General features: G+C 36.0%; 2 protein-coding genes across 2 annotated transcripts; both read right to left on the reverse strand.

Moving 5' to 3' along the window:
• Positions 1-1,494: 1,494 nt before the first annotated feature.
• Positions 1,495-5,338, reverse strand: LOC18028042 (vacuolar fusion protein MON1 homolog). The gene is made up of 14 exons (XM_006409801.2): positions 4,678-5,338; positions 4,526-4,605; positions 4,350-4,421; positions 4,206-4,245; positions 3,916-4,017; positions 3,699-3,820; positions 3,067-3,199; positions 2,895-2,986; positions 2,723-2,804; positions 2,574-2,638; positions 2,191-2,487; positions 2,026-2,117; positions 1,870-1,934; positions 1,495-1,793 (listed from the first exon to the last, which is right to left on the reverse strand). The coding sequence occupies exons 1-14, from the start codon at positions 5,203-5,205 to the stop codon at positions 1,698-1,700; spliced, it is 1,866 nt and encodes a 621-aa protein (XP_006409864.1). The 5' UTR covers positions 5,206-5,338; the 3' UTR covers positions 1,495-1,697.
• An 8,481-nt stretch (positions 5,339-13,819) lies between these two features.
• On the reverse strand, positions 13,820-14,654 carry LOC18028043. The gene has a single exon (XM_006409802.2). The coding sequence runs from the start codon at positions 14,555-14,557 to the stop codon at positions 14,060-14,062; it is 498 nt and encodes a 165-aa protein (XP_006409865.1). The 5' UTR covers positions 14,558-14,654; the 3' UTR covers positions 13,820-14,059.
• Positions 14,655-17,711: the final 3,057 nt, after the last annotated feature.

A 17,711-nucleotide genomic window follows, 5' to 3' on the forward strand; every position in this document is an offset into this window, starting at 1 on the left:
CACAAACATTTGATAGAATTAAGAAATCAATAAATTGAATAACACTAGAATTTAAAGTAATTTGAAAGAATGATTAGAAATATATAATCCAATAACACATGAATTTAAAAGAATTCATGACATACAACTTTGAATACAGTAGAATTTTATAAAAAGTCTAATTCATTCTAATTCAATTAAATTCAATACCTCCCCCCAAACTTTTCTTAAATTATGAGTATTGTGCTAAACTTAAAAGATTATAAAATCAAGAAAAAAATGATTTTTAATCGAACTACGAAAGATCTTTGTGTTGTTTATCAAAAAAAAAATCTTTGTGTTATGTTGTTACATACTCATATTTAACTTATGTCATTATTTGAAGTCTACGTTTAAAAATTTATTAGGTGCTAATCAAATGATCAAACATAGGTCTAAGACCTAAAAAAATTGGTTTCCAACATAACCAATTGACCACTTAAAACGCGTTTTCCAAATTTGGGTAATGCATTTTTTCTGTAAACACTCATTCACTACTTGAAGATGGACAAAAAGATAAAACTAATGAATGAAAATTAGATGATCAAGGCCTTAGAAATCGAAAGATCGCAATAGTTAAGTCATCCAAATGCTAATTAATGTGTTCTTGATTTCTGATTGAGGCCTATTTGTTTTGTCTACAAAACTATAGCTCATAGCCACACGTATTATAAAACCGAATATGGATCGATGATAGAACTAATAGAAATCAGCAAACTACAAATCCTAGTTATTCAGATAAATTTTTGATTAAAAAGAACAACGATGCTAACAATGTGTAATACAACTACGACGATAAATAATGACAAATGTGAAAACAAACAGATATAGGAAGAGCATAAAGAGGGTCAATTAATTTCTAATGCGAACCCCAACGCTCTAATCTCGCTAACCTATTTAATGACGAATTAAAATATCAGTTTACTTCGTTATTAACGTGTAAAACTATATGTATACACTATATTAATGGATGTAATAAAGAAAAACAGGTGCATTTAAGCAGAGCATTTAATTACAAACACTGTATTAACCCTACTCCATCGGCAATGTCTAGATAAGATAAAACAAATTCAATTTTTGTTGTCCGAAGGGCATTTATCTGACTTTCTTGGATTCGTTTAAGAGTTACAGTAAAATCATAAAGAATTAACAGCATATCTACGGATAAAGATTTGCTGTTAATTTTGGTGATGAACCCAACACTCTCTACAGAAGAGGATGTTGATTCTTCTAAAAAGTAAATTAATTTACTATCATTCGTTACAGTATAAACCAGTAACTAATGTTTTCAAATTTACTGACAGAGATGTTAAGGTAATAATTTGTCATTAAAAGAGGAAAATAAACATTTTATATTTAAGATGTATAATTAAATTGATGGGGGCATTTAAATTGAAAACCACACAAACATAAACAACCCACACACTTGACTACCGACTCCAGTCTCCATCCAAACCTTAAAAGGCTTTAAACTAGTAACCTCTGTCTTCGATTATCAATTTTGTCAACATCATCTTAATAATATTTGACTATTCAGTCTGATAATTAAAACATCATTAAAGAATAGAAGCATCACAAACAGCTTTCTTTCTCAAGGGTTTTCTGGGTACACAACACACCAATGGAAAAATTACATTATTGCCTTTTATTATTTAAGAGTGAAAACAGTAAACAAATATTCACCAAGAGAAAGGGCTAGCTCCTTGCAAGAACACTTCATTCTCCAATTCTTTTACCCTTTGGCAAACCTGATTGCACATCTTTATCGCCATCGCCTGCCAATTTCATCAACTTCACCATCAAAAACTGAAACCTTGTAAGAGTATAACAAAGTCAAAAAAAGAATCTCACCTTGTCTGCAAGTGGATCAAATGCTGCATAGAGTTCAAAATCTGGTGTAACCCAACATAGAAGAGCTGCATTTATATCACAAAAAGGCCTATTTTCATCATTTTGCAGCAAAATAGTTTTTAAATCTTTCGTCAAGATGTGCAAATTCGAACTTACAGTAATTTTCATCTCTTCTATATTGAGTCTTGTGAGGTCCCAATCCTTTCTCGTGCATTGAAGCATAAAGTTTCTGGTACGCTCGATATAAACTGCGACACAAAGTAAATCATTATCATCATTTTGGGTTACGTATCCCATGAAGATTCATGAGCTTTTTTTTACCTTTTCTGCTGTCTGTGAGTAGTTACTGGAGGTGAAAATTCAGAGGAAATGTATTGATCCAAGTATATACTACGGTACATGAAATGCCAAAGCCCAAAGGGACCTCCAGTTCCCACAGACACGTCCCTTAATCTCTCGGGACCAGATGTATCTTGTCCCTGGTTAGATGTAGATGACGGTTTCTGTCTAAGCCTACGGTCTATTGGCAAATCCTCAACACGCATTCCACCTTCCGCGATTGATCTTTGAACCGTACTTAGAATATTCGACTTGAGAAGAACAGCCTCAATGCGAATCCTAACGGATACAAAGTTTGTGGACTTCAAAGATCAAAACAGTATTTGGTATTTCATCATGTAAAAAAACAAAAGTATCTTTAATACCTGCAATCTTTGAGATGATAGAAGGCATCTGAACGTGTGGTAAGCAACATAACGTATGTATCATCCTACATCACCGAGAGTAAGTTAAAATTTTACTAACTTTGGATGAGCTTAATAAGCTCTTTGCAAAGTTTTACGTTATGACTCACATCGAAAAAGTGGACATAGGCATGCAAAAAGGCCTGAGGGTTGTATCTTGGTAGGCAGATTGGTGAGAAAGACTCTGATGTCCTGTTAGCACAAAGGAGGTAGTGAGATTAAGCAACACAAAACAAATGTATGGTTCAATGTATTTAGATGGGCAAAACATTTAGCACTTGCCTGAATGATTCTGATGACATGACAAAATTTGAGAGTAGAAGCAAGTCATCGGGATGAAGTGAAGCTTTTTGTGCACCGGAAAGACTGACAACCTGCAAGTAAACATACGCTCATTCAACTACGATGGATTTCCAGGCTGAAAAACTTTGATCTTTTGAACGAGGGCTTTTACCTTGTGTCTGCACATTAGTAGTGCGAACAAGACACCAGACGCGCAAACGTCTTGCAATATTGACCCTGTAGATTGTCTTAACGCAAACGGAAGGGGAAGACACGTGTAGGCATGAAGAAATGTAGCTGGATTCCTAAAATCGGGAAAATCATCTCGAAGATTGTCAGAACTTTTTCTACCTGAAGCTTAGAGGTAGATCGAAAAGAGAGATGTAAGGTGTAGAACAACAGTTCTACAGCTGTGGGAAGGACAATAAACACACTTCAACATTCCACTAAATTTTAGAGGCTTGTATGTTAAACGTATATATTGTACTATGTATACTTCGATAATAACTAGAGTATAGACTTTTTGTTAAACTATGTCTATCTTCAATTGTATTGTGGGTTTTTAACAGTCAAAACTGATCCGTGAAACGTGCTCATTATCCTAAATTTTCTAGGGATCAGATCATAACTTCTAACATAAAGATAGATTAGTATACATTTCCCTCTAGATTAGGAAGCCATGAAGTTCAGGAGACAAGTAGAACTTCAGCAGTCTCAATCTCCATTTTAAATATTCAGAAACAAGATAAGAGAAAAGCAATGTGAAAGGCGGTAGAGTAAAAGAGTTGCAAATCAGAGACAAACCAGCTAAATGAATGGACAAGAGATGAGAAGACAGCCTCTGTCCCTCCAAGCAAGGGTGTCATATCGAACTTTGCATTCTTCTCGAAACATCTGTCTATTGACTTTGTTAAAATTAGTATCATCTGCATCGCCAATATTGCATTTTCGTTATTTAAACTGTTTACCAGAACATGAAAAAGTTCAAAAGAAAGGTCACAGAGAAGCAGTCTCTAGTTACCTGACCATATAGAAGATCCAACTGCCCCCTCAAATATTCATATGTTTCATCTGTACAGCTGATGCAGACCAGGTATATTGGCCCCTTCACGAGAAAGACAACCTGAATTTGACCAGGGAAATCATATTTAATACTCTTGTAATCTTCTTATCAGAAAATGACTTTTAATCATAATTATACACGACATATCTCTCTAATCAATATCTCCAATGATAATGTAGATGAACAAAACACATATCTCATTTCTATGCCAAACAATATAATTGATAGCACACGGGAATATTAATCACCTGGTGTTTTCCTGCCTTGACTAAATTCACACGGTCACCACTAAACCCAAAAAAAAAAAAAACAATAGGTTAAGCGATCAAACATTAAAGACAATAATAACCATTAAAAGGAACCAACAAGCAGACAAAGCTAGTGCATTTTACCCATTCTCCACAAAAGAAATTATAGCTTGAAGAGTAGCTGAAAATCCAGCAAGCTTATGTTCATCTCCATATCTGAAAGATTCAAGAATTGAAAAGAAGAAAAAAAGAATGCAACAACAGTAAATCAACTAAAAGGATAAAACCTGGTGATTCAATATAAGGAAACGGCCAAAAACCTGGAATATATCGGTTTGCCGGAGTTACTCAATATGAAGAAATGCTTCTTCCTCTTCCTCCATGAGATAGAAGCATCATCCTGCGTTTTCATATTCAAAAGTGTGTTCTCAGAGTTCCATTGATGAGAATATATTATACTGATCACACTCACCTCGTCGACGTGGCGTTTTCCGGGAAGCCACGCGGCTTCATGCTGCGAGGCGGTGTCACCGTCAACATTGGCTTCCCTAATCTCATCCTCGCTCGCGTCATCAGCTTTGTAAGTAGAAGTAGCTCCGCCGCTGCTCCCTCTCTCCCCGTCGTAACCACTGCTCGTCGGACTCGGCGGCTCCTCCCCTGCCTCCATTTCCACCGGATGCTCCGCCCTTGACGACGACGGCTCTACTTCCTCTTCTCCGCTAGCTCCCGCAAGGCCGTCTTCACGCACTGAAATTCCATTGCTGACTCCGCCTTCGTTTCCGTTGGCCGATGCAACCTCCTCCTCCTCCTCCGCGTCGTCATCGCCGCCGCCGTAATCGGTGTGACTTCCATCAGAGACTTCGCTTGGTTGAGACAAATTCATTGACTCCAATTGACTTTGAACACGCTCCGAATTCGTCCCCGGATCGGAACTAGGGTTCAGATCGGCGGATTCGGTGCCGGATGATGAAGGAGAAGAGCTCGAATCTGAAGTCGTCATTGTTGAATACCGTAGAAAATTCGAAGGATATTTTGTTTCAAGGAAGAGAAAGCGAGAGCAGAAAAATTGGTCTCCTCCAACGGCAAGTCGTGTTGTTCATTGAATCTCTCTGCAAAACTCACTTTGTCCACTCGCATTGAGGTAGGAGATGATTCACGATTCACCATCGGATCCAGATTTGAGTCGGATATATTTGACCCGATTTGTGACCCGTCTCGTTGGGCCTTTCCTAATATAAAATACATTCGAAGCGAGAGGGAGGACCTTGAATTGGGTCTCGCTGCTTTTCATGGGCCTTGGGCCTGCTTTCAACATTAGTTCATCTTTGTATAAATATTTGGGAAATTATTAACGGGAAAAAGTCAATTTTGCAAATTGCTTAACGTCCACATATTTTTTGAATGTCACAACGTTAATTAAAAAAAAAAAAAGTCTCTCCACGCATAGTGCACGTTATAAACCTATGTAATTCGACAAAAAAAAACCTACGTAATTATATTAAAATCAAACACGTGAAAGAGACATGCTTTAAAAATATTATGTAATTATTTAAAAAGAAAAAAATAACATAATGAAATTTTTTTTGACATTTCGTCGTTTTGGTAATAACTAAAAACTAAAGTTCTGAGTCTAATAATGCCTATTAGAATAAATAAATAAATAAATAGTCATCTTAATATATTAATCACTCTAATTTTTTTTGTCGAGTATTATTCACTCTAATTTAGTTTAGATTTATCATCAATCAAATTATAAAAAACAGCAGAAAAATTATTCAGCCAATTATAACTATAGTTTTTTTTAATTCTAATTTTGATTTTAATTTTGGTCATCTTTATTCTCCTCACTTTTATTCTTCTAATCATATAAACCAGTCATAGCGGAAGGAAAAAGACAGGAGTGCAAAACGACAATACCAACGCACATAAAACGACGAACGACTCGTTCAGTCATCACTTACGTTGGGAAATACTACAAAAAGATTACGACATCTGTTGGGGCCCACCAGAGAGATACCTTTACCCGAAATTACAGCTATGCCACTGCTTTGCTTACGCCTGAATATTGACATTCCCATCAATCACCAAACTAAATGCCACGCGCTTTTGTCTTCTATTCGACAAAACAAAACAAATTAATAATACAAAATCTAAAACCATTTGCTACTGAAAGTTTTTTTATCCATAATTATTTTTACTTAGGTCGAAATTCATACACATTTTCCATCAATCTTGGTTTCTAGAGTTTTTTTAATTATCGCAAGTTATATAAATTCTGAATTTCTTCATGTATTTTTTAATAGTTCATTCCAGTATTAGCAACCAATATTCATTTAACTTTCAAAATCAGCTTAAAAAATATTAACATTTGATAAATTTTTATTAACAGTTTGAACCTACAACAAAAAACAGTTATAATGGAGTGATTTCTTTTTAATAAAAAATTCGACTATGTGAGTTTAGGCTAATGATCGAATATAGAATCATCAAATTAACTTTTAACCATTCGTGGACTACAAACTTACATGAAACTAACTGAGACATATATTTTCTTAATATGTCACATCCTTCTATTTCATTTTCTTCTTCTTATATATCTGGCATAGTATTAGAGCATCTTTCACGTTTCATGGTTTATTGCAATTTCTTTGTAACATTTATTACTTTCTTCACGGATTAAACATGTAAATTTACTTGTACAGTAATGCTCTGCCAAGTGCCATGTGTCAAACGAATGTTGGTAACTGAAACAAGAATTCGAACTTCAATAGAACAAGTGGTACAAGTTAGTACATACTACTAACATGCATTTTGTATTGGTTTGATTTTTCTCTTTAGATATGAAAACAAATTGTTATGTTTTTCAAGATTATGTACAATTCGTTGTTTATATCATATTGTCTGCTATAAGCCACGTAAATTGTAAAGGCAAAAATTACGTTTAAACAATAATGTTACATGTTTGTTTTCAATACAAATTTTTAAAAGTTTTATTTGAAATTCATAACATGTATCTTTCCAGGTTATCTGTTTTTTTTTTTTCGACAAAAGACTATTATATTAATTAAGAAGACATTGAAATTACATAGTTTTTATGGAGATAAGGGGTTAACCAGTGAGGAGGATTAATACAACCTTTAGAAAGGAATGAGATTATTATGGTTCTTAGCAAGATGATGGGCTGGTTCATTATACTGACGATGCACATAGTGAAAGTCCACGCTTCTGAATTTTAGTGCCCATTTCCTAATCTCCTTGCATAGATTATGTATTCCAAAGTGATTTTCTTCTCCTTTTAGGGTCCTGATTAGGTTCCTGCAATTCCCTTCAAAGATAATATGTTGATAACCCATCATAAAGGAAGATTGAAGAGCAGCTAATAACGATTTTCCTTCAGCCTCTAAAGCAGAAGATGCTTTACCCAAAGACATTGAACCCCAATATTTAGCCACTCCAGCGTCGTCTCTAAGGATCCATCCACTTGAAGCTTCACGGGTAACAGGTTGATAAGCAGCATCAAAGTTACATTTCAAGACACCCAAGGGAGGACGAGTCCACGACTTTATATGTAACGAAGTAGATCCTGGAGTATTGGAAGATTGAACATGACCCGGATTAACTTCTAACCATTCCTTCACCTCAGTAGTAGCCATCAAAACCTCTTGAGATGGTCTTGGTATCTGTCTGTTAAAGATTAGATTATTCCTTGACTTCCAAATGCGCCACATGATCCAAAATGGCAACAGAGCCTGAGAAGATGATAAGTTTTGAGCTCCTTGGGCGTCAACCAGAAGTCTAACATTTTCTTCACAGTCTGCAGAGGGAAGCAAAAGAGTCTGCAAAGGCAAATTTGATAACCTCCAAATCATTTTGGATACAGGGCATTCGAAGAAAAGATGATTTATGGTTTCATCTACTAGACCACATCTTTGACATTTTGGATCCAAAATAATGCCTCTTGTTTGTAATCTAGTAGAAGTTCCCAGGGCCTTAGAAATAACTCTCCAAAGAAAGTGTTTGAGCTTTGGCACAATATTTAACTTCCAAATCTTAGCCTTCAAGGTCGGATCACCATGTGGAGGAGGGACGACATTCATATCCGGATCAGCTAGATGTCTGGCTAGAAAATACCCTGTTCGAACAGAGTATTCCCCATCTATAGAGTAATGCCACATCAATTTATCAGGTTCTTCCTCTTGAGCCAAAAACAAAGACTTCACCAAAGCCTTATCTTCTTCCACTAATACTGTATTCAAAAGGTGATCATCCCATTTTTGAAAACCTGAAGCTGAAGAGATGAGATCCTTTACTTTCATGTTTTCTGGATACATCCCTAATGCAGACCTCGGTGGCTCAGATGGAATCCAATTATCCGAGAACACTTTCACATCATTCCCAGAGCCAATGTTGAACCTAACGCCTTTTTTTAGCAGATCAAGACCAATCAAAATTGATGACCACCCAAAGGATTGTTGTCTTTGTGCTTTAGCATTAAGGACTGAACCATCTCGATAATATTTGGCCTTAAATAACCTTGCAAACAAAGATTCTGGGTGACGATATAACCTCCAAGCTTGTTTGGCTAAGAGAGCATCATTGAACATTGCCAAATCTTTAAAACCAAGTCCACCCTCCTGCTTAGTTAATTGTAGCTTCTTCCACGCTACCCAAGGAATTCCACGATGATCTTCATTTTTCTCCCACCAAAAACGAGAGATGACACTAGTAATCTCATCCACAACTGTAAGTGGAATCTTAAAACAAGACATAGAGTAAACAGGCATAGAGATGGCCACAGATTTTAGCTAGATTTCTTTCCCAGCAGGAGACAGGAACTTTGATTTCCAAGACGAAGTTCTTTTCTTTACTGCGTCAACAATATAGTTGAACATTTCTGTCTTCTTACGGCCAAACTGTTCCGGCAATCCTAAATACTTTCCTCCACCACCTTGGTTCTGAATACCAAGAGTATTCTTGAGACGATTTTGTAAACTTCCAGGGATCCGTGAACCAAAGGTAATCATAGACTTAGTTTGGTTTATCATTTGACCCGAGTTCTGCTCATACAACTGGAAAATGCGTTTAAGAGCTTTACAATTCCTGATATTTGCTTGACAGAAGAAGAGGGAATCATCTGCAAACAAAAGATGAGTGATCGGCGGAACTCCATTTCCAATTTTGATGCCTTTGATCTTGCCTTTCTGAGCTCCAGACTTAATAAGATGACTTAATACATCTGCACAGAGGATGAAGAGGTATGGGGACAAGGGGTCACCCTGTCTCAAACCACGTTCTGGTACAATTAAACCTTGGGGATTGCCATTGATCAAGACTGAGTATGAAACAGTTGTGACTGTAGCCATAGTCCATCGGATCTAGGTTTCAGAGAAACCAAAAGCTCGTAAAGTTGCTTCCAAAAAGGCCCATTCAACCCGATCATAAGCCTTACTGACATCCGTTTTAATCGCCATGTACGTCTGAGAAACACGTTTTCTAACTTTGAGAGAATGCATTAGCTCATTCGCTATCAACACATTATCAGAGACCATCCTTCCAGGGATGAAAGCAGCTTGTTCTTCAGAGACAATCTCGTTAAGGAAACCCTTAAGACGTAGAACCATCAGTTTGGAGATTATCTTGTAGAGAACATTACAAAGACCAATAGGTCTATAGTCCGATAACGTGACCGGTTTTCCAATCTTGGGGATCATACAGATGTTCGTGTGGTTGACTCCAGCTTTCATAAGACCAGTAGAAAAGAATCGCTTAACCTCTTTGATGACATCTTCCCCGACAATATCCCAACATTGTTGATAAAATCTTGCGGTAAAGCCATCTGGGCCAGGGCCTTTATCAGCTCCTATAGAACAAACAGCATCATATATCTCCTTATCAGAGAAATATTTTGTTAAACTGACATTGATATCATCGGAGACTGATTGAGTAAAGCCTGAAAAAATATCCATGTTGACAGGTTGATGATTACTGGTGTAGATCTTTTTGAAAAAAACTTCAGCGTGTCTACCCACAGCTCTGTCCCCTTTGAAAATTTGACCGGTATCATCTTGAATGATGTGAATTCTGTTCCTAGAGAAACGAGCTTTAGTGCAGGCTTGGTAAAACCGAGTATTGCGATCACCTTCTTTTAACCATGCATTTCTGCTTTTTTGCTTCCAATACACTTCCTCATCTCTGTAAGCATTCACCAGTTCTCTTTGGATATCGGGGATCCTTTGACGATGAACACCTGAAGATAAAAGTGCATTTTCCAGTTCCAGTTTCAGTTCTTCAATCTTCTTGGCCGAGTTAAGTTTAGAGTTCCTTCTACAAAGAGCTAAAGATTTTCTGCATTCTCTTATTTGATCGGTAATTGATCTTTCTGCAGAAAGATTTGGTGAGTTCCATCCTCTTGCAACATAGGTTTTAAAATCTTGTTGTTCGAGTAGTCTCTTATCAAAGTGGAAACGCTTGTGACCACCAGGAGAGACGAAGGCAATGTGAGTGATAACAGGTCGATGATCTGAACCATAAAGACCTTGAAACTCAGCTTCAGAAGCAGGATAACTCGCCAACCATTCAGAGTTGACAGCAACTCTGTCTAAACATTCTTTAACAGTGTGATTATACCTCTTTCCAACCCAAGAGAATCTGTCACCGCGAAATCTCAAGTCATGGAGATCACATGAGTTATATAAGTTTCGAAAATCTTGGAAGCTCCATTCCCCTCTCACTTGTCCTCCAATCTTTTCCTCATTAGACAAAATCTCACTGAAATCTCCTACTAACATCCAAGGACCGGATCTGGAAGTTCCAATTCTTTCTAGTCTCTCCCATAGTTCATGTCGATGTTGCTGAACAGGGTGACCATACACACAAGACAAAAAGAACTCCATTCCATTAAACTGAACAAACAAATCGATTAACCTTACATCTTCATAAAGACTAGACACCTGAACATCATCCTTCCAGAAGACTGCTAAGCCTCCACTTCGACCCAAAGGAGGAACACAAATAACATTAAAATAACCTAAAGACACTGAAACATCCCTAACTACATCTGAGACATTCAAAGTTTCAACTAAAAAGAAGACATCTGGACTGAACTTGCGACACAAATCCTTCAAACACAGCTCCGACAAAGACCCTCTCACCCCTCTGCAATTCCAGGAGCATATCTTCATGGGGGAAACAATGAGGGTACCGGGCCCCCATGCCTCTGTCTATTCCTTGGTTGATCGAACATGAGTCTTGAGATTCATCATCACAAGCTCTTTTCTTGACCAGGCACACGTCCGCCTGACCACTTTGATTAGGAAACTGCAGCATTTCCTCTATTTCTTGACGTTTCCTCTTGTTGAAACCCACACCATCTGTAGCATTCCTTCCAAACCCGTCAAAAGATTCATCAGAATGAAACTTTCCTTTTGCCCTCCTGATTTCCTGTAGTCGAAGTTCCTCTGCGTGAAGAGAAGCATCTTCAGAAGAGTGAATCAAACCTGCACCTTCATTGACTCCACTCGCAGCTTGAGAGTCTGAGGGACGAACTGGATCTGGAGTTGTTTGCTGTGGAGGAGCTTTCTGAACAATCCCATCTCCCAAGTTTGGATCATTACCACCATCATCATCATCATCTCCCTCTGACCCCGAAAATGGATCTTCACCATCTTCCTGAAGTGGACATTTCTTCCTCTCATGAGAGAGCATTCCACATCTCTTACGAAAGTTTCGCAGCCTCTCGTACTTGAATTGAATCACCGTGTTAACACCAGCTTCAAATTGAAAGTTCCTTTGGAAACGGAGAGGATTGTCAATGTTCCAGAGAACACGGACTCGAACATAGTCAACTCTGGTTGAATTTCGTCAAAGTCGACCCCAACCACCTGTCCAAAGAGGTCTCCGATAAAGGCTATGGTTGGTCTGGAAAGGAATTGAAGAGGGATCCCTCGGATCTGAATCCAGAAGGAAATCACTTTGCTTGCATCTTCAGGAAGATTTGGTGACCAGCGGTGCACAGTAACCATCCAATCTGCGAAAGACCAGGGAGTACGACGGAGAACCAGATTCATAGTTTCCTCTGATTGGAACATGAATTGGATTTGATTATGACCGATGATTCGCCCCGAAGTAGCATTATCGAGACCCCACAGACGGGGCATTTGGGAAATCATGGCACGGAGATTCTGTTTCCTCGGGTTAAGAGGAATCACCACCAGGGAGAATTGGTTATTGACCACCACATGATTAATGATTTCCGGAGGAAGAGCCACCGGTTCATCATTGATTCCGAGGTTAATATTTTGCATCCTTTGACGGAGATTCTCACTCATTTTTGAAATTGTTTGAAAGATAAAAGATTTGTGAGAAGTATGAAGTTGTAGAGGATACCCGAATCGCATTATATAATGACATAGCCATGGCGGTTTCCAATCGTGCAAAAGGATGATGCACAAAGAGTGGAGGAAACCGCAAGAGAACGTGATCCAATTTGGGAAATCGGAAGACGTGGGCCGCGGAGAGAAACCGGCACGATGTCGCCGAGAAAATTGCAGAGACGTGGTCGGACACAAACTCTCAAGGAGAGAAAAGTAACCGTTAGAAATTGCCCTCAAAGACATTTTTTTCCTAAATAGTTAAATATTTTCCAGGTTATCTGTTTATTGAGTTAAAATAAAAACAAAAAAGATTATATCAAAAAATTTGGTTGTTTTTATAGGTACATTACATGGTCTAGATTTTGATATATAATAAGGACGTCTATCTAATATTGGAGTAATTGTTACGGGAATGAAACGTTAATGTGTAAAAGTAACTAATTAGTCTATTATCCAGATCTTATCCAAACAAGTGATTTGTCCACATAAAACGCCTGAAAATATGTTGTGTGAACTTGATCCAAGACATTAAAATATACTATCGTCTCGTCTACTTAAATCTGCAAGTAAATAAATTAGAACATCGCATTACTCAGAAGAGTATTAATAGTATAACATCATAAGATTTTGCCGTCTTGTTAGGAAACACGAATTCATCATATAATCAGAATGGACCAACCATATCTGCGTGTGTTTACACTCATAAAATCATATATCACCATTACGAACATTGATAATTATATCTTCTTTTTTTTTGGTCAGATGACTTTTTATTGTTGTTAATAAAACAGCCATTTTTATTGTTCTTTATAAATCAGCCAGTTCAGATTTCGGGTTTTTAAAAATTTGATTGTGTATAATATGACTAGTATCATTGTTTTTTTTAAAAATTAACATCAATATCTCATCTTTTATGATTCGTTTATAATTACCGGTCGATATATTCTTGTATTTCTTAAACATAATTGGGTTCATCGATAAGAACATATGCCGACTAACATTGTATGATTAAAGACAACGCATCATGTCTCTCCATCTATACGAATAATCCCAATAGAAGCCACATGATTAACAAATAATTAGATTAATCCATTGTTAGCTACTCAATAACAAGATTAGCCCCTCGTTGACGAAATAATAATGCTCTTCATTCTTCTTTTTTTTTTTTCAAATAACAGAGAGAAGATAAAAAAAAAATCTAAGGACTATAAAAAATGAATTAAGCTGACAAGATGTAAGAAATTATTAAAAGAAATACCGAGTCAATTTTCTTATTTGGTGTCCCAAAATTTCAATACAATCTTTAATTAACACTCTCTTTTATAATAATCACTACTTGTCCAAATTCGTAGCCGCAACAATAAAAGAAAAAGAAGGAAATATAAACTGGAAATGTGAATCCAGAAACTAAAAAATAAATAAAAAACAACCCCTTAAAATTTTGATTCAAGCCCTCGTATTTTCAATTTAATAAAAAAACATTTAGTCTTCGATCCCTCTAATTTTAAAAATAGTATTTCGCACCCTACTCAGATCTCTCCCTTTCAAAGTCCTCCCAGCACCTTCGTGAACCGAAAACGACGCCATCCTCCGACTAGCAAGCAATTCATGCGGCGGAATCCGCCGTGTTCCTCCGCCGCATGAAGCAATCTCGTCACCGTCGACTTCCTCGTTCGAAACTTGCCTACGTCGACTCTCTTCTCCGAGGATCTTCGACCAATCCGGGACGTTGACCGGAACCGAAGACGCAGCTGAACCGGAAAATGTCTCCGAAACCGAACCACCAAGACTTTTCCGGTTAACTCCGGTTCGACTTGAGTTAATTGTAAGGTCAGAAAAACTGAAACCGGGAGCAGAATCTGAACCGGTATTGTAAAGATCCCACTCGTCGAGCTCGAAATCGGAAGCGGAAGTGACGTTTTGTTCGGTGGAGAAGAAACGGTGGCTTACCCGTGGATAGTAGCATTTGCTCGTCGCCATTTCAAAGAGGAAGAAGAAGAAGTTAATTAATCAACTTTTCTTTCGTTAATTTTTTTGTTTGTTTGAGTTTTTAAGATTTTCTTTCTCTTTTGGCTTTGGTTTGCTCTGGTTTTTATATAGAAGAGAAAGGTCAATGGATAGACTCAACCTCCTCCTCGTGCGTGTTAATTTTTGTTCGCCCACCGTTACACACGAAATTACAGAAATGTCCTTGGAAATTTCGTAGAAATTTAACTTTTTTTCCCGATTTATCCAAACGAAACGATGATTGTCAAAAGCTTTTTATTCTACACGGAAACCCATAAACACAAGGGGCGTATGAGTTTTTTTGTTTATTTTTTTGTTTATTTTTTTGCTTTTTTTTTATAATTATAGTGTACATACTTGAATCATGTGTTCGTAGAACGAACTTTTTCAACTTTAATCGCACTTAAATGGACCAGAGTTAAAAAGTTTGACTTCATCGACACATTTTGAAAAAAATGAAAAAGAACATTTTAAGATGTATAATGAGTTTAACGAATGGTACTAATAATTTACTAATTTTGTCTACTCTGTCAATTATTTCCAAATTAATGAAGAAGATAATATCTTTTGACGAGGGCCCATTAGCTTCTACTTCGTCATCCAAGTCTAGTCACTAAGCCCAATCTAATACTCAACACTTAGCTCATTCGTGAGTCTTCATCTTTATCTGGAAACAACACCATAAGTATGTTGATGGAAAATTGGAAATGTAATACACTAATACATCAAAGATTCTAATTCGATTACTGCCTACAAATTATTAAAATTGTTGTTTATTTTGTAAGCTATCCTTAAAGAAGAAATAACTGATCTTTATTAATTTTCAAGACTTTCAAGCTAATACGTTTATGGAAATGAGTAAACAAATTTGCTTGGAGAAAGACTGTGAAAACAGAGGACATTTACATGTGTTTATCTAAAGACATGTCACGTAATCTTTATCTTCAGCACACGTCTTGTCAATAATCTTTGAAGTAAGAGGGTAAAACTGTAACTTTAGAATTTAGAGATACGACAAAGTACGTATTGTTGTACGATGTTTTATGCATTAAGTAATTTTCTAGAAAAAGGACAAAAAATAAGATAAAATTAGGGACAATAAAGTGGTCCCAAAAAGACACGTGGCATATTCATCGTCGTGAACCACGTGGAGAGATGAGCTTTCGTGTACGACTCGTGGCGTGAAGGCACGTGGTTGCTTCCATTTCATTGGTGGAGAGCGACGTCGTTTCTCAGGTTCTTCTGCGTAACTACAAAAACTTTTCCTCATCTCTTTGATAACTTCACTAGACGACAAAATAGTTCGTCGGGGAATGCAAAAACGTTTACATTATCTGGAAACGGCATGGTCTGCGCATCTCTACGATAGAAACGATAGAGCATATTTACGCAAACGCGTCTGCCAAATTTGCCCAGTTGCTTTTACGCCATTTCTTACATTCAGATAAGGGCCGGGTCAATGTTACGACCTGCAAACCGAACTCACTAATTACTGGGCCATGTATAATATTTATTACATAATTTTAATTTACACCTATAAACAAGATTAGCTAGCTGTCCACGGCACGCGGATATAATTATTTTAAAATTATATATAAAATTATTTTTGAATTTATAGATAATTAGATTGTACAATTATTCATTTTTAAATTTTGGTACTCTTTATATTTTTAGTTAATTATTTTGAAATTAAAATTGTTAAATTGTTAATACTCTCTACAAATATTCACTATAAGTTGTTGATATAAAATTTATATTTGATCGGTGTTTAATTAATCTAAATTCATTATATATAACACAAAACGTAAAGTAAAAATAGAAAAAATAAATGGTATTAGATCCTTAATAAAAGCAACATTAATAAGTTTTCTTTTTTAGAATATGCTTTAAGCTTGAGCGTCCAGAATAATCTTTTTGAAGTAGTGAACTTCGAGGAATAGAAGGTCCAACAAAATTTTACTGCATTTAAAAGCTATTGTAATAATCCAAACATCATGCACTTGGATGACCTTCACAAACATCAACACATAGATAATCACAGGTTCATCACAATTAAGTAAAGACTCTAAAAAAATACTCCGAGTAATCACCATTTAGGTGTACTTGTAGACGAAGGCCGCTACACATTATTAGAACCCTTGAAATTGATATCATGAATAAACATGATAAAAATTACTCAAAAATAGATTAAACTATTTAAAATAACATAAATCAAACCTCTCGTATGCAAGTTCGAAAAACACATTCCCACAATGACGGTTTCGTTTTAAGGAAGAGTAGGAAACAAAATTTTCAACATCTACTATTTGACCAATTAAATCTACAAAGAAAATAGTCATTGTTTTTTATAAAAAAGATTAAATATGAATTATTATAAAAGGTTATATGGAAACAAAGTGCCAATAGAAATCGAAGTGTCCACTAATCCGTTTTTGATGGTATCAAATTTTATTAAGTTAAAAAATTCCTCACTACTCCGAGAAGTAATTTTATGAAAAACGATTGTATCTTTTCAACGAATCTTGAAAAAGTGCAATGTGTATCTGAACACTTCAACCACCAGGATAAGATCAGAGTCAACCAAAAGAACCCAATCACCTTGCGCCGGCATAAACCATATCTTTTTATGAATCTAAGTTTTGTTTTAGAGTTATCATTATAACCAAATATATATTTATTTAAAATGAATATGACATTATGAAAAATGATAAAAATGAATGATTATACACATTAGTCTTTATTGTATACATTTATATTTCTAAAAAATGTAGAACAATTCTTTTAATCCACTTGTAATTTAAGATGATATCAAAGTTTGCAACCATCAGTATGGTAGAATAATTTAAAAAAAAATAGTATAGCAATTCCCAAATATATAAAAGAAATACTAAACCACATTAGTGATTCATATTTTTCTTCTTTTTTTCATTGTCACCATCCTCATATCCCTTACTTTCTTTAAATTTTCCAATTTTTATTAATATTCCTCTTCATCTTCTTTTTTTAATTTTATTTTTATTCTTTATCTTCACTTTTTTCTACGTTGTCTACATCATCATCCGTATGTCTTCTTTTTCAATTTTTTTTCTTCATCTTCCTTTTTTTTTGATATGTGCATGTTCGTGTT

This window comes from Eutrema salsugineum, unplaced genomic scaffold, assembly GCF_000478725.1.
Source record: "Eutrema salsugineum unplaced genomic scaffold, Eutsalg1_0 scaffold_10, whole genome shotgun sequence".
NCBI lineage: Eukaryota > Viridiplantae > Streptophyta > Magnoliopsida > Brassicales > Brassicaceae > Eutrema > Eutrema salsugineum.

Excerpts from the sequence above, each read along its gene's own strand:
- LOC18028042 (XM_006409801.2), bottom strand. The coding sequence starts at position 5,205 with ATGACGACTTCAGATTCGAGCTCTTCTCCTTCATCATCCGGCACCGAA. Across the intron at positions 3,200-3,698 it reads CTTGTCCATTCATTTAGCTG|GAATCCAGCTACATTTCTTC; the intron begins GTTTGTCTCTGA and ends TCCCGATTTTAG. Across the intron at positions 2,488-2,573 it reads TATCATCTCAAAGATTGCAG|GATTCGCATTGAGGCTGTTC; the intron begins GTATTAAAGATA and ends TGTATCCGTTAG.
- LOC18028043 (XM_006409802.2), bottom strand. The coding sequence starts at position 14,557 with ATGGCGACGAGCAAATGCTACTATCCACGGGTAAGCCACCGTTTCTTC.